Raw genomic sequence first — 20,930 nt, forward strand, 5'->3', positions numbered from 1 at the left:
CCTATGGCCCCTATGGCCCCTATGGCCCCTATGGCCCCTATGGCCCCGCACTCACCTCCCGAGCCGCCGCCGCCGCCGCCGGCACCGCTCACCTCTGCCGCCGCCCCAACCTGTTACCTCCGCCAGGGCCCCGCCCCCTGAGCGCCCATTGGACCGCGCCGCGCCCGGCCCCGCCCCGGGGCGGGAAGAGAGCCGCCCTGCCCCGCCCCCTGCCCCGCCTCCTTCGGCTGGCCCGGGAGGGGGACGGTGTCACGTGACGCCCCCCGCGGCGCCAGCAAAGCGCCGCCATCTTGGGGAGGGCGGCTGGGAGGGGAGGCGCAGCCCGGCAAGGACGGGCCGAGCGGAACCGGTGTTTTAACGCCCAGGTGCCCGTCCGCGGGCGCCACCCGGGGCTCAAGGGTCCGCAACGGGCGATTCGCGCGGCGTAACCGGGCGCAGGCGAGTTCCGCCACACACAAGGTGGCGCCCGGCCCTCCCTTTTCCCTGTCCAGGCCCGGGCCACTCCCAAGATGGCGTCGCGCCGCCTCGCCTCGGGCTACGGCGGCCGGTAGCGGCCGCTCTTCCGGCGCGCGTGCGCAGCGCGGGTCGCACCGTGACTAAGATGGAGGCCGGGGGAACGCGGGCACCGCCGCCGTTCTGGGCCGGGGGCCCGGCTCCGGGGCAGGCCTACAGCCCCGGCGGGCCCGGGCCCATCGCAGGCCTCCAGCCCCTCACCCAGACCACGTGAGTGCGGGACGGGACGGGACGGGGGCACCGGGGCGGGGGGGGGCACCGGGGGGCACCGGGAGGAGGCGCTGGGGCCTGGGGGCGTTTGAGGAGCGGCTCCCCCCCGGTCCCGCTGACGCTGGGGCCTGCAGGACCCCCATGGTGACGGGCACCTCGGTGCTGGGCGTGAAGTTCGACGGCGGCGTGATGCTCGCCGCGGACATGATGGGCTCCTACGGCTCCCTCGCCCGCTTCCGCAACATCTCCCGGCTGCTGAAGGTGAACGACAGCACCGTGCTGGGGGCCTCCGGGGACTACGCCGACTTCCAGTACCTCGCGCAGATCATCGACCAGATGGTGTAAGTCCTCCCGGCCCGCGCTGCGCCTCCCACGGGCTCGGCTCCGGTTGGGGGAGCCCTGACCGTGCTGTGGGTAGCGCCGCGCTGTTCTCCGTCCAGTTCTCAGAGCACTGAGATGTGTTAAGGTGCGTTCCCTGGGCAGGAACAAAATTGAGCCCAAGCTCTTCCTTTCACTAAGCTTGCAATCCCCCTGGTACAAGCATCCTTTCCAAGTTCTCTGCTGAGTACTGCCGTGTTGCACGAGGATCCCCTGTTCTGCCCATGGCACAGCTGGAGGTGGGCTGCTGCCCGTGTCCAGGTGGTTTCCAGCTTTTCTTAGTTGGGTGACACTTCTCTCTGAATTAGAATTGACGAGGAGCTGCTGGGAGATGGTCACAGCTACAGCCCCAAAGCCATTCATTCCTGGCTGACGAGAGTCATGTACAACCGGAGGTCCAAGATAAATCCCCTGTGGAACACGGTTGTCATCGGAGGCTACTACAATGGTGAGAGGTAGGTGAGGAGCGGTGACACAGAACACGTAATGGTTACCAAGTGTCCTTCCCTGGGCCTGTTCCTCATGGCACAGGACAGAGACGTTATGCGTACGCTTCAGGAACCCCCCAGCACGGTTCTTGCTTGCCCTGCTTGTTAAATGGGATTGCAGCTGAGGGCTTCTCCAGAAAGAGAAGTGCACGGTGGATCCCTTGGCCAGGAGGTGCTTGCTCTGTGCTTCCAGCTCCTTTGATCAGACTCTGCTTGGGTACTGTCCTTGTGAGAAACCATTGTTGATAAAATATGGGCTGCTGAATCATCATTCCTTTAATTCCTGGCAGGCGCACCCTCCTTGCTTGCGTGGGTCAAAAAGGATGTGCCTGGCCTTCGTGGTCCTCCAGTGACCTATGGGCTGCGTGAGCCTGCATCTCCAGCAGGCCTCCTGCTTTGTCAGCGGGAGGGCATCTGCTTTGCTGGCTTCTGCTCTGAGCTGGATGTAGCTGCTCAAAAGCCGGGTCCCTCCCCAGAGTGATGCAGCTCTGCCCATGCAAGGAGTTCTGCACTAACCGCTCCGTCCCTTCAGCTTCCTAGGTTACGTGGACATGCTTGGCGTGGCCTACGAAGCCCCTACGCTTGCTACGGGTTACGGAGCATTCCTAGCTCAGGTGAGCATTTGTAAGCAGGAGCAGAGCTGCTGAAGCAAACTTGGTGCTGCGTGACGGAGCTGTTGATACTGGTTTTTATTACTTCTTTCAGCCACTGATGAGAGAAGTCTTGGAGAAGAAACCCACCCTAACAAAGGAGGAAGCCCGGAGCTTGATTGAGCGTTGTATGAAAATTTTGTATTACCGAGACGCTCGATCATTCAACAGAGTAAGTGTGGTGCTTCGGTGTGCCCTGGCTGGAGAGCTGCTGCGCGCCTCAGGCTGATGTTCCAGAGGCCAGTCTTCACCCCAGCTCACTGCAGCATTTTCAGTTGCTTGACTGAAACGCTTGAGTTAGCAGAGATGGGGCCTATTAAGAAATCTGTCACCAAACCCGTGCTCTGCAGAGTGAGTCTCGCCTCCTCTCCAGCCTCACAAGACTGGTTTTATCCTGAGTGCTGCTTCTCTCTGGCCGGCCTGGGTGCTGCTGCTGCTTGTATCTGGTGCTGCTTCTCCCATCACCACAGCAGCAGCATCCAGAGGTTGGAATCTTTTAGCTTTGTGGCAGCTTCTACCTCCTACCACCATGAACTATCTCAACATGCTCACCAAGGAAAAAGTAAAACATTACTAAATGCAAAGCCACGTTAAAGCAAATTTGTTTAAACAACAGCTGTTATTACTGACACGTACTGATTAGAGCTTTTATGGGGCCAATCAAATTCAAGCATGGAAGCCAGGCTTTATTGGAAACGGAAAATGTTTTTCTTCCTTAGTATGAAATTGCTACTGCAACAGAGAAAGGAGTGGAGGTGGAAGGACCCCTGACCCTGGAAGCCAACTGGGACATAGCAAATCTTGTCAGGTAATGCTTTTAGGACTACAGGTACTTTGAGCTCTTAATCTGTAAGTTGTCAGTCCAGCAAAAGCCTGAGGGCACCTTATAAAAGGTAAAAATGCTCAGATTGTGGTAGCACAGCTGTTAACCGCATCCATGTTGTGTAATGTCCTGACCTTGTAAAAATGTCTTCTTGCAGTGGTTTTGAATGACCCCCCCTCAAGAGCTACTTCAGGCTGCTGTGTCCATGTTATCGTCCTCCATCTGTGCTGTAAATCAGCTACTCCTTTTGAACTTCTGATTTCTTTGGGAAATTAAATAAACCTGTTAAGACAAGCCTCTGTGTTTTGTGCAATGGTTAAGAACTGGTGGGATGCTCCAAGAAAACTTCAGGAAGTGAGAAGCCACAGCGCTTCAGGAAGCACTCAGAGGTGCTGAACTCTACAGCGCAGCCGTGTTTTGAGAAGGCTGCCAAAAGCTGCAAGTCCTTTTTCTTGCCCTTCTCCAGGGGAAAAAAAAAAAGTGGTTTTGGTTTTTGCTCCAAGGGGGTTCTGGGAGGTGCCGTACTCCATTAACCCCAGATCCACTCCTCTTCCTCCTGTATCTGACTTGGCAGTCCCTTTCTCAGATAGTGACTGTGTGAGAGCGTGGGTCAAAGTACGCCATAGCCACCTCTAATTAGCACCCACTATCTCATCTCTGTTAGAGCTGACAAGGCTTTTTCCACTTCTGCTTTAGTAAAGCTAAAGGGGGGTTGGACCCGATGATCTTTTGAGGTTCCTTCCAACCCCTTCTGTTCTGTGAAAGCTTTCTGAGTTGCAGGGTAATCGTACTGAACCCAATTATCCCACTACAATTTGCCCTAATAAAATAAAAATCTACTGGACTATGACATCCCTAATCGAGTATGTAACACGCTTTAATCCCGCGGGTATTTCAGTAACCTAGACTGAATGTGCAGCACGTACCACGTTGCTCCTGCTCTCACTTGTAATCCAGACATCTGAGAATACCGGACAGGTAAAAAGCCTCAGTCAACTTACAAAAGCCACCTGTGAACAGAATGAAAACATGTTTTTAAAGATGTCTTCTGTAAAAAAAAGTATTTGCCACCAGTAAGAGTGAAGGAATGGGATGTGTCCTCCTGCTTAGTTTGAAAGGAATTGGTCTTCCACGCACTGGGCGTTACCGTGCAAGCACGTGGGGCTGGAGCCTGCGTGCTGCAGCCAGCTAGTTACAGCTCTGCCAGCACGCTGAGCAGTGTTGCGATGGGTTGGACAAAAAGAAGGTGAACCACGAGGGTACAGCAGCGTTTCCAGCCTTAGATCTCAGTTTCAGAGGTTCCGACGCTGCTCTCCTATCCCACTACAAGCACGCATTGACTGCGGTGTTAACTCCTCCAGCCCCAGCTGTAGCACTTTAGCTCATGGGGCAGTTTAAGATATTAAAAGGTAATTAATTACCTCTAAGGTGTGACGTACCAGGCCATTTTATTAACACATTTCCACAGACACCCACGTTTTGCTCACCCTAGGCACTCTCAAGCATTCAGTGCCCATTAAAGGCTTCAGTTCAAAGCACAGAGGGAAAAAATGAGAGTTGACTTCAGTTGCTTTAGGGTCTTCTCTAATCACAATGGTCAGAGTAATTAAGATCCATCTACGTTCCTACAGCTCTACCTGCTGACAGCAGATCCAGGGATAGGAAAATCAAAGGCAGTCGATCATCCTGCAGCAGGTTGTGTGCAGCCGGGGCTGCAGAACCTCCTGCAAAGCCCCTGCTGGTTCTCCTTCAGCCAGTGCTACAGGAGGATAGTAACAAAATGGTGTTCCACCTGCTTCCGCTGCCCAACTCAGCCGTTACTCGGCCTTTCTTAGCCTTGTGATTACTCATGAATGTATTTAAGACGGGTATTTACTACTACCCAAGATAAACAACTTGAACCATTAAGCTCTCACTTGAGGGCGTGGGCAATCCCCCCCCCCCCCAAAAAAAAAGAACAAAATGCAGTAAAATCATTACTAAAATACTGAACGAAGAGTTTTCAGAATTTTATTTAAAAAAAAAAATCAGGAGAGTAGGTTGTTCTGTTTAACCTACTAAATAGTTAAAGGGCAAGTAGGGTCTGCAGAAATGTAAATCGGGCAGAATTCTGCCTCAAGTGTTAATGACATGTAAACACATTTAATTACTATCCCATCTCTGGGCATCCTCAGGACACGCCAACCAACTCTGTGTCCCCTTCAAAAGAACACAGAGGGAATCCAGTCCTCGACCTGGCCCCAGTTCTGAAGTACAGCTCACGTGCCAGCCTCGTGCTGCTGCACTCCTCATCTTTATGCACTTTACATTAAGCATTACGATATCACAAGAGTTAAATAGCTCTTCATAATAAAAACACATGTTTATAAATCCATTTCCCTGGTTTTATTAAATGTTCCACTTATGTACATTTTAAAGATGAACCATTTACAGGTCTGCACATGCTGCTTCCTGCTTTCCTTAGGTAATAGGGAAGGTTCACAAAACCTCTATGGAAACAGAAAGGTGCAGGTGCTTCTGAATTCTGTATGTCAAAATGCTTTCCGTTTATACCATAATACATACAATTAAAAAACCCTCAAACATGCAAATTGTAGAAAAATTTAAGCTGGCAGTGAAAAATAAAAACAAACGTCTTCTTTTTGTGCACGTCACAGTTTGTTTCATTAAATCAGATTTCTAATTCTAAGGAACGTAGTGTCTGATGCCACTGTTAAAGCAGGTTTATCAACTACTAGTAGTTAAAGGTCAACGCTTAATGGTCCATACAGCTTTAACGCCCACCTACTGTACAGGAAGATCAAGGCAGACTTGACTTTCCTCCTCCATCGTGTACCCTCTGTCAGTAACTCTTTGGAGCAAGGCGGGTGCCGGATGGTTTCCCGGCTGGAGGAAAGGAACCACCGCAGTGTCAGAAAGTCAGCTCAAACCCCGCAGGTTTGTGGCAGCACTGCGCCCGACTCCCTAACTGCACGTCTCACTTCAGCCCCCGTTCAAAGTATCGTGGCTCCCAGGAACCATTGCTGGCATTGAACAGGCAGAATTCTTTTGCTTGTGTTTTTACCCCATGGCCAAATTCACAAGCAAAATAATTAGTCTTCTTTAAAGGAAAAGCAAAACAAAAAAACAAACCCAAACCAAATCTTAATGGCCAATTATAGGAGGTTCACACGTTAAAGCAATCATTCATATCTAAATTTACCACAGAAACCTAAATCTCTGGGCCAAGTGTTAAAAAAAATCTGTGTTAAGACAACCAAAGAGGTTTATATACTGGTTCATTAGCTACATATTTTTTCCTTTCTTTAGAAATGGTCACATTGACAATGTATAATTCAAAACATTTCTGCACAATAAAAACAGAAAACTATGGTACAGTGAGGTAAAGAAAACGCAAAAATATTCACCCACAATATATTTTCAGAAAATACCAACACAGTGATTTTTCTTTTAAAAAAGCACAAAACTTATAAATGAACAGCATAAATGGCTATTTATCTGAGTGATCGCCTACAAATTTCCTAAACCCACAAATCCACAGGGAAGTGTAATGGTCTCATCCAACATTTATTTAAAAAATAACCCTTTCTGGATCACGATTCGCAGATCAGTGCTCAGATTTCCATCAGATCCAAATCAGCATCTTCAAAGCCATAAAATGATTCAGTCTCACTTTCCCCTTCAAAGAGCTGATGGAGGATTTCTGGGTCGGCAGATTCCTCGGCCTGGGTCCGATCCTGGACCTCAGTCACCGCCTGCTGCTGCTGCTGCTGCTGCTGCTCACCGTTCAGCTTCAGCTGCTCCTCCAGGGAGGCAATCAGCTCCTCCTGCATGTCGGCATTACGTGTGGGCGAGTTGGCCGTGCCGTCCGGACCTGGCAGCACACTGGCCACCAGGAAGGACTGCTGCACAAGTTCAGGAGAGTCACTAATGACTTCCAGGACCTCTGCCAGCCAGCATAAAACCAGCTGGAGAAGAATGTCCGAATCGCACGTGGAGTCCGCCATCTCCTTGGCTTGCTCTTTCCACTTTTTATGCAAGAAATTTTTCACAGTCCTTTTTATACAAACATCTAGAGGTTGGATTTTGGAGCTGCAGCCAGCAGGGACAACAGCCGGCAGAGTGCTGGAGGCACTCAACAAGGACAGTACTTCTTCCGATAGGTGCGTTCGGTGACAATCCAGCACAAGCATGCCCTTGCTGTTCTGACACTCTGTGTGCTTCTGCCACACTCTGGTCGCCCACAACTCCATGACTTCGTCGTCACTGTATCCGTTCTCCTTTGCTTCCAACATGATCGATTCTGGCACGTTGGCAGGCTGCTGGACGTGGCCCCTGTAGAAGACCAGTGTTGGGAGAACGCTTCCATCGGCGAGAATCGTGAGAACGACGTCGCACCAGGGGTCCCCGGTTCCCACTGTCTGCAGAGCATTCTCCTTCCTGTCGTCGCTGCTCAGCACCTCCACGTCGAGGAAGAGAGAGATTTCATCGATGGCCGCGATCATGGAGAGAGGCAGGTCTTGAGTGTGGATTTGCCGCTGCACAAACTCGATGAAGCAACTGGCGTTGTCCTCGACGTCTTTGGGGAGCGGGTGAGCCACTGCCCTCCGAGTGTGCGTGCTGAGGTTGTGCCGCAGCATGAACCTCACGGCCCACTCGTAGGAGATCTTGAAGCCACCTTCGAGGGATCGGCCAATCTTGGTGGCTTTCTGGAAGAGAGTCTCCTCATTTACAGGCAGCTGCTGCTCTCTCTGTGTGAGGACCCATTCCGCTAGCTTCTCCTCAGCCTCTAGGCTGAGGTACTTGCCCTCCGACAGGGACGCCAAGTTCTCTTCTTGGAAAGCCTGAAACCTCCGTAGCCAGCGCTTGATCCGCCTCTGAGGATTTCGGAAGTGCTCTGCTGCCTGTTCAGTGTTGCAGCACAAAGCGAACAGTACGACTCGCAGCTTCTTTACTGACAGCTGCTCCTTTTTGCTCGCAGGTTCAGGCTCCTTTGTTGGCTGTTCATCTTCTTGAGCATCAATATTTAAGCACTCTTCTTCCTGGCAGACCAGAGGCCTGTTGTAGGCTGCTGGTGCCAGCTCAGGCTCCAGGTCATCTTTTGCAGGTAACATAGACTTTGTTTTCACAGTAGCAGCTTTACTCGGGGAATAGGAAGAGCATGTATTCTTCATGCTTTTGTCCTGGGGCTGAACGTGCCTTGAAGGGAGAGAACAGAACTTTCTTAAAACCAAGAAAATGAAACTGCTGAGGGAAAGCAAACAAGCAACCCACAAACTGAAACAGGTGATGGCAGATAATAGTTTACAAACAGTTTACCTGGAATGTGATATCCAAGAAGGCCCTGTTAAAAAAAGAACAACAACAAAAAAAACATTTGTAACTTTGCAAACAAATGAGAACTCAATGAAAGCAAACAAATCCTGGTGCAGAGATGAGGCTCAGTACCCCTGCAGCATCCCAATCTGCTGTAAGAACAGCCAATATTTCCCCTTTCATTCAACCACTCCCCCCTCCCAAAGAGGACTCGTGCTTAAATACAGCCACATCCAAACCCAGGAAGTGAAAACTGCTCAACAGTGCAGAGCAACACTCACCAGCAACCATTAAAACAAACAGCAAAACCCCACATCCATTTGAAATAACACAAGGGGTTTGGTTAGGAAAGCTCCAGTTTGGTCAGATCCCTGCAGGCAATGCCCTTAAGTTTTGCAAATTTTGGTAATTCACAACAAATGGCTGGAACGACAGCTTTAGGCCCTATTCACATCCCAGTATCAGCAGCTGCTTAAAGCCCCGTGGTGTCATGGAGGTACAATGATGTCTCAGAGAAACAGAGGAGCTGACTGAAGCCCTCTGCATTGTCTCTCCCTGGGAAGATCTCCTGAGAATCTCGTTACACAGCTGAGCTCCAGGCAGAGCGCACTCACTTGAAGCTTAACTCTCAATCTCCATAACAATTAAGACACATTCAGAAGGTCCCCAACACCACATTTTACTAAAACTCAAGAGTCAGTAAGTGCTCAGCCAGTTACTACACACAGTTGTATTTGATTCAGACTCCATGATCTGAAGTAGTATATCCTTCATTAATTATTTCAACTTTTCTATTCCCTTTCCAACTCTTACCTCGGAAAATAATATTACTGAACTCATGTGATGGATTGAAGACCAGATGTTTGGCCATTGCATCACCCTCAGATGTTACAAAGAGACAGGAGGAACAGGACAGCTTTACACCACTGGAAAACAACACAAAGAAACCAAGAGAGCGAGCTTAGCATCAGTATTAGACATGGAAATAGGTTCATCCCCTCACTAGCACTTAGAAAACAAATGTCACACACCAGTGCACGCAGGCAGTGCCCCCTCCCTAAAACACTGGAAAGCAACGGGAGTTTCAGGCAACAGCAGTTGCCTTCAGTTCATTTTCAACACACTTTTGCGAACATTAAGTAGCACTTCTTAAGAAGCTGATCATGAAAGAAAAGAACTGGAAGATCAGAAAATGAATGCACATTAGATTCCCAGATGATTAAAATAAGAAGATAAGTTTTCCATTACCAGGCAGTATAGTTTTTAAACAAAGCCAAGTATTTTGGACTCTTCCGGGGAACATGGTTGCTGGAAGAAAACAGAGTTTATTAAATGTCAGAATTATTCCAGATATTTAAAGAGCTATAAAACCATATACAGTAAAGAATATTTACAAGGATAGATTAAATTCTGGTTTTAATAACATTTTGTCTGCCAGACTTGTATTCAAGGAATTGAAAATTCTGTGTCTGAATAAACAAACACTGTTCAGTAGCATTTAGAAATGCCCAGATTTTATAGCAACTGTTCTACCATCTACAGTCTACCCATGGTCCTGCACAGACTGCAGGCTTGTAAAAGCATGGCATGACTTTTTATTTTTAAACATTTTTAAATTATGTTTTTAATTTCACTCTAAGAATTTTGCAAGAAACCCTAGAGCACTGAATAATGGCAATTCTCTGCAGCTGCATGCAGTACACGTGCCACTAGCCACAATACTCAGTTTGGAATGAATCCTTCATCTCTTGCACTCAGTTTTCCCACCTCGTTTCAAAGTAAACACCTGTGTCCGGGCTGACACAGAATACACGTCTTACAGACCACTGTAGTGAACAGTTTCATGATACCCCTTTCTTGCAGTGCAGCAGACAGTCATAGGGATGCTACAACACTCAGGCAGGAGGAATGGCAACGAGTTACACGTACTTGATCATGTGGTTGGCATAAGCTCGGGAGCAGCAAGTGCTGTAACGGCACTGCGAACAGTGAACGTAGGTAGGAAAGTGGTTTGGGAAGTCAGGGATTTCGAAGCTGCATTCCAGGCAAGTCTGCCTCCCCAGGACGCTCCTGAAGATAAGAGGGATATTTCCATCAGTGGCTGGACAGGTATCTTGGAGTTATAACAATCAGAGACAAAGTTAACGACACACGTACGCTTCCCGGAGCCTGCAGTCAAATTAGTCTTATCTTGCACCCTAAATATTTCACACTTGCTATAGCCAGGAAACACAATTTAAGAGTGGATAACAAATACAAATAAAATAAGAATAAAAAGTTGAAGACAAGGCAGCAGGACACAGCGTAGGCAGATAACCCTTAGGGTGATGAAATCCCATTATCTCTATTAAAATGCCCAGCTAATTCTACATTTCACGGTTTCATCTTAAGGGCTTTCGTAGCGCGATTTAACCCTGGTTTTGTGGGAAGCTGGGTTCTCCTAGCATAAAATTTCCTTGGCAACCGTAAGACAGGGTCAGACCACCTCATCACTGTGGCATAACAGAAGTGACTACATTTCCTTTAAAATATTTTTTAATTTGAAATTTAGCCAAAAGTTCTGACATTTTTTTGACCGCTCTCTTCTGGACGTTCCTCTGGACAGGTGGGTACAGGAAGATGGGCTGGGGATCTGTAGACGATGACAGAGGAGTGGTGTCCTGTCCTGTGCCCTGCATGTCATTTGAAGATATTGGCACTGTCCGTGGCTGTCCTCTAGATGCCCTGATTGTAACCTGCAGAAAACAGAGCCATGCCTCTTAAAAACACAAGGGCAAAAGTGATCTATCCCGATCCAAACTCTTCTGTTTCTCTCTCAGACTCTTAATAAACAGGTGCTCTACGACACAACCCATCCCACCCAGGACACTAGCAGCCTAGACCAAGGACACATGACTTGAGCCCCAGAAGTGCCTGTTTTTTGTTAACGACTACAGAAGGCATCCAAGACAACTAGTTCTACTTTGGGTACCTTCACTTGTAGACGCCTTAGTTAGGAGAGCTTAATCTCTGGCGTGCCACTTTCAGCTCCTCTCTCTCACTATGAATTTTCTCTGAAGTATCAGATTAACTGCATGCATACAACGTGGCCAGAAGTGTTTTCTGTCCCAACAAATGTGATTTAAGTGATGCAGATGAGGCAAACATCACTTTCGCACCACTTAGTAAAAACATGTCAATGAAGATGCTGTGGATATTTCCTGAGAAACCAGGATCGATGCCTGCTGTTACTCTCTATCTCTTACCTTGGTTCCAGGTTTCAATCCTTCTAATTGTTTGGGCTTTCGGAAAGTTTTGTGATGCTGCAGCTTGTGTTCAATTTTATCCTTGGCAAACAGGAATTGGAGTCTACATTTGTTGCAATGATAAACACTCTTCTTCTAAAGCAAATGCAAATTAAATACATTCCATCTTAGAGAAACAGAAGTCACAACCAAAAAAACATTGTTAAAAAAAAAAAAAAAGAGAAGAAAACCAACACTATTTCCTCCTTGAAACCACAGCCAGCCCCACTTTTTTTTAGCATCTGAAAGGTCTCCATCACAACATTCCCCCCCTCCTGTTTTTTTAAAATTAAAATCATCAGGCTCTGCACAGACACCAGAACTGGAAGTGTCATGGAACAGAAGTCTTACCCAGCTTGTCTAAGCCAAAGTAAGGCATGCTAACAGAGCAGTACATGGGGGAAACATTCCTTCAGAACTTGCCTTGCCTTTCCTGGAAATCAATGAAGCACTCTGGGGCAAATCAATTCAGGCACTTGGTAAGCGTGCTGCATTTCTATATTCTGAAAATATGCTTTAGCTACATCTTTATAAAATATGCTGTCGATATAGCCGACATACGTGGAAAAAGAATACTTAGCTACCAAAATTATTTTCATTTGTGTGCATACAGCATTATTTATTACCTGAAGATAAAAAAAAATAAAACCTAAATGAACATAGAGCCTACTGTTGGTTAATCATCTCATGTAGCAAACACAGTCCAGCAAAACATTTTTTTTTCTGTTAAGTAAAATCAATCTGTGCTACTCCTAAGGGAGCAACGCCTCTTCTCTTCACCACAATCCCTATGAAAAGTCTGGAATGACAGCATGCAAATTGCATTTGTTATGGAGTGAATACTACTAGCATCTACTGAAACTCTTCTTTCAACCAGATTTTCTTTCTTTTTCCTCCCCAAGCAAATGCTCAACTGATCACATGCTTACTACGAATCTCTGTGGAAGAGGAACTGCTGTAAACAAAGACAGACATAGTACCTGATGCCTCATGAAATGCTGTTGGAAAGCATTGCCGTTCTTGAAGACTTTAAGACAGTAAGGACAGAGCAGGTGCCGCGTGTCTTCATGGATCATTCGGAAATGGCTATCCACTTCAGAATAGAGCGATGAACGGTACTGACAGACCTGTAGGAGCGGACAGAAACAACCAGTGAGGTAACACAGTATCTCTACTCATCTACCTCACCACCTATCTCAAATCCACCACTGCAATATGGAGATCCTAATGGCAACATCCAGATCTCCAAAGACACTTAGCTATGGAATTCAGGAACCAGGTTCCAAAGAAGTTGCTAGCTATTCCAACTTTAAGATACTAAGTCAAGCAGTGCATTCTCAAAGCAGTTTGGAGAAAGAGATTGAAACTACTCATATAAAGAGAAAGGAGTAACAATCCAAAATCCAGATCCAAGAAAAAAAATGGGAGAGACAGTTAATGCAAAGCAGTTCAAATATGTTATACTTTTTTCAGGGTCTAAGTAAAATGCAGAATTTGGAACATAATCTGTGTTAACATAACATATTTTAGAAGTTTCTTCTCTGCTTTTTCGGAGGGACAGTGTTAGGACCTCTGGGTGGAGATGACATGTTCAGAATCAATGCAAGCACAAATCTCATGACAACAGAGTGACAAGAAAAGGTGTCACACAAGCAGCAGCATCTCATCTCCTCCAGAGTGACAACTCCTCTTTATGGCACAGCAATTTGCCTGCAGGCCCTGGGAGGAAAAAAAATATTAGGCTCTGAATGCCACTGGGACTAAACAAATGTCTATCAAGCTGATCCAACTTCACAGTGCTGGGAACTGATGACAAACAAGATACTTGTGCTGCCCTAATAGCCATTGGACTTCTCTTTAAGACCATACCTGAAAAAAACGCAATGGGCTCCACAGCACTGTCCCATGGACCAAGTCTATTTTGGACCACTATGAGCCACACGCTTTGCCAGTAAGTGCCAGATTCCCTCACATTGACTAGTACATAGTTATGAAGTCCACCTCTTTATCCACTTTTAATACCTGACAAACATAGGGCATCTCCCCAGGCTTGTGAGTGTCCTTCATGTGCTGTAGGAACATTGGTTCACTCTCAAATGCCCATTCACAAATCTTGCACTTTGCTGCAAAAGAAAGAAAAAGCAGGTTAACAGCTGGGGGACAACAACAAAGTGAAATATACACTAGAAATCACAACAAGTTTCTTTGATAACAGACCCTTAAAAAGTCATTACTATCTCCTAATGCTTTGAGCTGAATAGACAATAAAAATATGTTCTGAGAGGTTTTCAGATGGCTGCAGAAGTTCTACCCATCATTTTGTTTAAGAGATTAAGCAGCAAAATATCCTGATGAGGAAACTGCACATTCTTTCAAATCAGACGTGAACATACCAATAAAACGAAATTCTGCCATGATGTTATTATTGAACTCCTTTATTCTTTAAAATAATCTTGAAAATAAATGTTGAAAATGTAATTTAGATGGACTTTTCTGGTGGCCTACAAGCATTCCATGGGGCAAGGCAGCAGGCACATCCCTTCTCAACAGATTTGCTATTAATCCAAGACAAACAGCCTCTTAAACCTAAACAAACAACAAAAGCAAAATCGACTTACTTGTTGACTCATAGGGACTGTGGACATTCTCTAAGTGACACTGTAGCTGAAATGGAGTGGAGAACTGCCTGTAACAGTGCTGGCAGATGGTGTGGACATCTACCTCTCCATTTTGCTGATCCAGTTCAACGTGGTGCTTCATGTGATTCATAAATCTTATGGAAGTGAATAGGAAGTGCGTAAACAGAAATCCAAACATTTTGCACCTGTAATCCTGACAACACTATGAACGCTATACCAGAAGTTTTTTTAAAGCCCATTTTATCATTACTTTTAAGTGCACAAAAGATTAAATAATAAAACTAAACTGTAGTCCAAAACAGTGTTGTTTCCTTCTTGCTCTTCCCACCGAAAACAAGATCTCTTATCCAGCAAGCTCCTATTCTGTAACTCTAGAAGTCACAGAACAGATCTTGTAGTACAGCGGGGTGTAGTACTAGCTCTTGACCACTTCTGACACCAAACAGGTATTCCACTGATCACGACAAAACATTGCAACTTAGAGAAAAAAATCAGTAGTCCGGTTATCACAACAGAACGATATAGTGGCTTGTTCAGAAGAATACACTATTTCAAAACCGTATTTTCTCATTAGCTCCCTCTGTTGAAAAAGCATCAAGTAAAGGTAGAAGGAGTAGTTCTTCATAAAGAATTATTTTCTATGATCTAGTAAGACTAGTCATCAGTAAATGAGATTTCTCTGGTGAAGACTACAAATGTGATTATTCTAAGCACATAATCTTACAACTTTTTTCTTGAGTCAGCTGTGTGATGGTGGACAAACTGCCTCACTTTACTGCTTTAGCTTTGGATTTAATCCACAGTATGGGAAACTTGTAGTGCTTAAGAGACTGGTTCTCACAATTCATTTATACTTCTGCAGATTTGAGGCATTTGGAACACTGCAGACTGTTTTCGTGGCACCTTATATTTCTCTTACCTTATATTGTTCTTTAGCCTCTTGGTACAGTGCGGACATCTGAAGGAAGTTGGAACCTTGGGGAAGTTCAGTAGCTGACTCACTTTGCCACCATCTCTGCCATAGTAGAAATCATCTACTAACATAATAAGCTTACTTTGGGATGAGTCAACTACGTTTTCACTTGGCTCTGGAGCTTTAGCAGGTGGGGACAGCGCAGGGATAGGAGTGGAAGAGGGCGGTGAAGCAACAGCTGTAGTTTTTTCTGGAGATGGAGGCTTTGCAGATTGAATATTTGGTTCAGAATCTAGAGATTTTCTTTTCTTGAGGAATTCAACCATTTCAGGGCAGCAATACTAAAAGGAGAAAAAAGCTGTGCATTAAACGGTATCTAGGAAGGACTATTTATGCTATTAAAGGTAAGCAGGCAAAAAATAACCATCTACTAAGAGGAGACAAAGGCACTCCAGGAAACTCTTAAGGAAGAAATAATGCACATTTAACACCCAGTTTTCTGATTGTTTACTGGTCAGTAAAACTGGAAAACAAATGCACGTCCTGGCTGTAACAGGACAAAAAATTGAGGCCCTGCCTACTTGTGGTGAGGGATGCTGGAAGGCCTCTCCTTTGCCTCTCACTTTCTCCTAGCCATATTCTTCATTTTCACAGAAGTACCTGATCTAGGGAGAATTATTCCTTGCACTCCAGTCATAAACGGTTATCAATTAACTGCTCATCTCAGAATGGTTACTTACACACATATGTCCTCTTAAAGCTTCAGTGACTCGAAATTGAGCATCGCATCTTGGGCAGACCTTCCTGCCACCATCTTGCAAATCAAATGTAGGAATAGGAGATGAACTGACTGTAATGGGAGAAGAAAAAAGACACCTCAAAACAAAAAAAAAAAATGAGAATCCTTATACTTTTTAGGTTCAGGTCATCTTTTTGACATACTGTAATAATATAGTTTCAAGAGCTATATTTTAGCTACTAAAAAGACTGGAGAGGCAGAAAAAAAGTACGTAAACTTCTGACAATCTGTATGCCGAAATATACCCCCCAGTAGCTATAATGAGTGTCTAAAAATTAGACTGATTAAAAATATATAAAACAGTTAACTAATCTTCCCTTTTTTAGTCATTTGTTTGATTCTACCCATCAGTTTTAATCCCTCACATTTGTAAGACAGCTCGTATGTAAATCATACCTTTTAAGGATGACGATGATGACGACGATTCTGAAACACTGGATCTCTGGGAACCATGCACAGGGCTGCTGTTGGACACCACAAGCGGGCCAGGGCTCTGGCCTAACGAAGGAATGGTGTTCAGAGTATTCACTAGCTTCGCAACCTCGTTGCTGTTCTCGCCAGTCACTCCAGGTCTCTTTACAGTCACAAAACTTGCAATACTCACTGCCAAGAGACAAGACAACAGAGGAACACTAATAAGGAACCAGTAAGATCTGATGTACTGTTTGAAACCTGTCCCCACCTAGCATGCCTTGTCTCATGCTCTTCTGCCTTTAATCTTCAGCGAAGAGCAAACCATCAATTCTCCCATCCAGCAATGCAAAGGTTGGCAACGCTGGAAAAGTGAAACTCCCTAACCTCCCAAACTACGCCCTAAGACGTGAGCCGTGCCCTACCATGAACTGAACAGGATACTGATGGTCACAAAAGTTGTATTTCTTTTCTAAATGCAGCTGTATGTGATTACGGCCACTTAAAGCTAAAAATAACCCTACTTGCTGCGTGCAGATTTTTTTTGCTTTTTAAATTGTTTGTCACTATTCCTGAGCTATCATTTCACTCATGAATTCAAGCCAACATTTTTTTAAAAAGCAATGTGGTTAGTTTCAGCTTGTGCTCTTCATTTTCCAAAAACTAAGTGATTAAAAAAATAGTATTTTTCACTTTTGGGGACTTTTTACTGATGGTCTCAGAACATTCTACAAAACAAACCCTAGTTCTCTAACCAAACTGGACACTATGGTAGGATTATCATTGTTTTCCAGGTTGTAAGAGAAACGAAGCGTGAGTCAGTGACGGAAGCAAAAATAGAACCCAAGAGTTCTGACTCAACTTCTGCATTTTAGCTGCTGAGCCATATGTTTGAAGATCAAATTATAGACAGTGTTATACACTTGAGTCCCCTTGCTTTTCCATGGCAAGTCTTACCTAATTTGGGGTTAGTAGCTTGACTGGACTGCCCTGGCTGCTGCACAGTTAACTGTCCAAGTGTTGTTGGCTGCGTTGAAGTAGGAGTTGTGGAGGTGCTGGGAGTGGACTTACTTTGCTGTTGTGCCTGGGACTGTGGTACTGTGCTCCTGATGGTAAGCGTGGCCGGAATGACCGTAGTGAAAGTGTTGGTGGTGGGTCGGACCGGCATGGTTGTACCTGGTCTCACCTGGGCCATTTGAGAGAACACCTGAGGAACGCCAACTGTTGGTTTAACAAACTGGGTACCTGGGGCTTCAAAAACAAATGAACAAACAAGGTAGATCAAGTAATCGAATTCCATTCCTTGCCCAGGCTACAACCTAATTTCTAACACTGCTGAAATTCCCCAGATTCCCAGGAATTTCAGCGGACGTTTTAAGAGTTCAGCACCTTAATTTTCCTTCCCAAGCAGACTAAAATTGATCCTGGATACAGACAGAGTGAAAAAAATAGATTCACAACAATTGTTAGGTGGAATTCTCTAAAAGGCTTACAAGCATAAATCCTGCTGACTTTCATGGGGTTCTTACTAGTCTCTAGGCCAAGGGAAGCTCACAGAAGGCTTTTTGTGACAGGACAAGGGTGATCCTATAGTTACGAATTATTTTATGACGTGAGGTTTTACAGATCCGTTCTTGGGATACTGAAAGAGGACTCATCACAAAGCACGTTGCTTTGTTATAAGGCAGGTGTATGGTGACACATGGATTCTTAATCTTCCTGATGGTACGTGACAGGATCTGGTAGCAGAAGGCAATGTTAGAAAAACCATCTTCAAGGTGAGGCTTCATTTCCAGGCAGTAGGGGAACACTATCATGGCTTGGGGAGATTCTGAAAGGAAGAGGGGTGGTTATAGGCCAGGATTTTGGAATGAAGTCAACCAAGGAGCCTTTCTGAGGAAGTTAGATCATATGTAGCTCTGTGAGGCAGACAATGCTTCCAGGTGGAAGTCCCCTACCTTGTTACTATGATCAAAGGGCCTACTCTAAGCTGGAAACGACTAGCTGAATTGGAGCCACAAATGCAAACAAATCTCATCTGCTACAGAGCTGGAAAATCCCCTTCTCTAGAGCTTCTAGATCTGCATTTCAAATGTACTCTTTTAAATCCCTGGTGCTCTGTAAAGACAGACAACACTAACGTGGTTTTCACATATTTCAGTCCTTACCTGGGACTAGGGTGATGGGTCTAACCGTTTGACCTTGCTGGACGTTCAGGACAATTCCAACTTGATTCATTGTGTTTTGCACAGGCCGCACATTCCTCACAGGGAAACCCTGCATTCAAACAGTAATCGTTAACATAACAAATATATATCAGGTACATTAAATCTGAGTTTTCTACTCTAAAAACACCTCAAAAAAAAAAACCAAACAACAAAACCAAACACAAAAAACCCACAACGTTATCACTATCACCTACAGATCAACTGAACTATGAGGCCATACTGTTCCCAGCCAGCACCTTACCCAACAGTAGGGCCACCTTCCTACAATGTTCTGGTATACTGCCTCCACTCGCAACCTCTCCTTCCCTAAGCACCTACAGAAACATTCTCCCAGATCTTAAGCAATCTGTAAGGCCATATTTGAAGCAGTGGTAGTTTCCTGAGATAGGCAAACGATCTGTTTTGTTGTTTGAAATCTTAATTTTTCTTTTTCATTAATGATAACCAACAGCTGCAACACACTAAGACTTTTTTTTTTTTTTAAAAAAAAGCAGGAGCTCTGGCAAACATGCACCCTTATTTTGTAGGAGTGTTTCCCCAGGCAAATGCTCAAAGGAGTCAGTAAGTATTACCTGCACATTTTCCAAGAAAATAAAACAAAGTAGTAAGTACTTAGCAAGATCAAATCCACGCAGAGTGGACAGACCCACCTACAGCTGGGAGTCAGGCCCTACCGGTAAGTCAGGAGTATGCTACAAGTGAAAAACAGCATGAAGTCCCATCAGACCTGTGCTGGCTCTGTAAGACTTGCTGAAGAGCAGAATGTGGACACATTTTTCAAATGAGATCCAACTATGAAATGACCAGAAACCAACCTACAGCACACAAGATATTTTAAAACAAGGCTATTGCTAAGGCTACATCGATTAAAACCAAACCCACATCCAGCAATGTGCACAAGACAAGCTGCAGCAGACATCTGATTATGCCAGTCCTCCAGGGACGGGTACACTAGGTCTTCCTTCTCAGAGATGCCAGCGTGAAGGAGTGGGGCTGCAAGGGCACTCACCTGGGTCGTTATGAAGATCGGCTGGCTGGTCACTGGAGAATTCGTGACGTGATTGGCATTCTGCATGATCTGCACAGGTCGTAATACTGGCTGGGTTACCATTGTGCCCAGACCTGAGGCTGGGTTCTGGGTAAGGATCAGTGGCTGTCCACCTTGCTGAACAAGAGGATTGCCAGCTGGAAGAAAACAGAAATACAGCAAAGGTTACACTCGCCAAATAGAAATGCTTCTCACACACTCAGCTGGCAATTTTAGCCTTCAGAATTTGAATGAGTTTTCCAGAGCATGCCTTGAAAGTAAACTTGTGAAACTAACCAACCCTTCTATGTATCGTTTCAATACTCGTATCTATGCGAGGATTTTTCCAAGCTGCCTAGGAACCAGGTGCTCAAAACCCTTAGCTCTAAGCAATCTCAGAGGCTGATTATACTGGCTTCTGCATGCCCTTTGAACACAGCCACAGCAGCTAAAGAAAATATTTTTTCTACTCTCATTAACTATTAAGTAAAAATTCACCTGCTGGCAGATACTGGGAAACTTATGCTGAACCACTCGCTACAGTCCCTGGTGCAGGCTATCTACCAGAGACAGCAATACCCTCCAAGTTTCTGAACAGCGTCGCCAACCACAGGCGGTCAGGGATCAGCGCCAATTAACCAGAACCGGGACACAAGAATTCTGAAGGAACCTAAAGTAATCTTCAGCATCCTCTGACACAAAGAGGATGACAACCCCGAACCTTCCTGAAGTGCCAGACAAGCTTCACCATGAGAAAAAGACTGAAAACATCTGGATCACACTGACGTCATAACGTGCAGCATGCGCTGAAGAACATTGTGCAATGGTTTGAGGTGCTTTCTCTCTTGATTCAAGCAGCGTCTTGATTGAAAAAAAAGAAACCTAAGATGTGGAAGAGACAGTAATTTCATCCGCCAAACTCAACATACTTGATACTGCACAGCACTTGAAAAATTTCACCCAAGTCCTTTGGTATGAGAGCATGTTCAGGTAATTGCAAACAACCAGTTACTGAAGCTTAGCAAAGTACCATGTCAGCCGAGACCTGTGGCTGCGCAGGTGCTGGTGGTCAACTTCACTTGGAAGTGAAACTACTTAGCTTAAAACATCTTCATGGTGCTTTATACTAATGGATTTTATTTAGGATTTGCTTGTCTGACAGTAACCTGCACTTTACACTAAGCAGCAGTAACTCGATTCCTTGCAATTGTGCTGACATAGCCGTAAGGGAGTTCTAACACTGGTGTTAAC

General features: G+C 45.5%; 3 protein-coding genes across 7 annotated transcripts in view; 1 reads left to right on the forward strand and 2 right to left on the reverse strand.

Annotated features, from left to right (window-relative positions):
* Positions 1–126, reverse strand: part of CGN (cingulin) — a 16,394-nt gene extending 16,268 nt beyond the window's left edge. The window contains exon 1 of the mRNA XM_035346694.1: positions 56–126. The gene's annotated coding sequence lies outside the window, so the exon portion shown is untranslated. The remainder of the gene's footprint in view (positions 1–55) is intronic.
* The window catches only part of PSMB4 (proteasome 20S subunit beta 4), a 7,107-nt gene extending 3,751 nt beyond the window's left edge, over positions 1–3,356 (forward strand). Inside the window, exons 2-8 of one of the 2 annotated variants that reach the window (XM_035346697.1) lie at positions 703–723; positions 858–1,064; positions 1,410–1,556; positions 2,122–2,203; positions 2,295–2,411; positions 2,959–3,047; positions 3,220–3,356. In XM_035346697.1, coding sequence (XP_035202588.1) covers positions 865–1,064; positions 1,410–1,556; positions 2,122–2,203; positions 2,295–2,411; positions 2,959–3,047; positions 3,220–3,232 — 648 coding nt within the window. In that variant the 5' untranslated portion in view covers positions 703–723; positions 858–864 and the 3' untranslated portion in view covers positions 3,233–3,356. Of the gene's footprint in view, positions 1–561; positions 724–857; positions 1,065–1,409; positions 1,557–2,121; positions 2,204–2,294; positions 2,412–2,958; positions 3,048–3,219 lie in introns of those variants that run through there. The other variant, XM_035346696.1, reaches the window with a different exon arrangement.
* Positions 3,357–5,424: 2,068 nt separating this feature from the next.
* Positions 5,425–20,930, reverse strand: part of POGZ (pogo transposable element derived with ZNF domain) — a 35,811-nt gene continuing 20,305 nt past the window's right edge. For 2 of the 4 annotated variants that reach the window (XM_035346640.1, XM_035346643.1), the window contains exons 3-18: positions 19,662–19,837; positions 18,593–18,701; positions 17,382–17,675; positions 16,410–16,616; positions 15,955–16,064; positions 15,221–15,555; positions 14,281–14,435; positions 13,685–13,785; positions 12,643–12,789; positions 11,624–11,758; positions 10,944–11,113; positions 10,308–10,448; positions 9,627–9,686; positions 9,192–9,304; positions 8,382–8,406; positions 5,425–8,261 (exon numbers count right to left, since the gene is read on the reverse strand). In XM_035346640.1, coding sequence (XP_035202531.1) covers positions 6,677–8,261; positions 8,382–8,406; positions 9,192–9,304; positions 9,627–9,686; positions 10,308–10,448; positions 10,944–11,113; positions 11,624–11,758; positions 12,643–12,789; positions 13,685–13,785; positions 14,281–14,435; positions 15,221–15,555; positions 15,955–16,064; positions 16,410–16,616; positions 17,382–17,675; positions 18,593–18,701; positions 19,662–19,837 — 3,863 coding nt within the window. In that variant the 3' untranslated portion in view covers positions 5,425–6,676. The remainder of the gene's footprint in view (positions 8,262–8,381; positions 8,407–9,191; positions 9,305–9,626; positions 9,687–10,307; positions 10,449–10,943; positions 11,114–11,623; positions 11,759–12,642; positions 12,790–13,684; positions 13,786–14,280; positions 14,436–15,220; positions 15,556–15,954; positions 16,065–16,409; positions 16,617–17,381; positions 17,676–18,592; positions 18,702–19,661; positions 19,838–20,930) is intronic. The other 2 variants (XM_035346641.1, XM_035346642.1) reach the window with 2 other exon arrangements.

The sequence above is a fragment of the Oxyura jamaicensis genome, chromosome 25 (genome assembly GCF_011077185.1).
Source record: "Oxyura jamaicensis isolate SHBP4307 breed ruddy duck chromosome 25, BPBGC_Ojam_1.0, whole genome shotgun sequence".
Taxonomy (NCBI): domain Eukaryota; kingdom Metazoa; phylum Chordata; class Aves; order Anseriformes; family Anatidae; genus Oxyura; species Oxyura jamaicensis.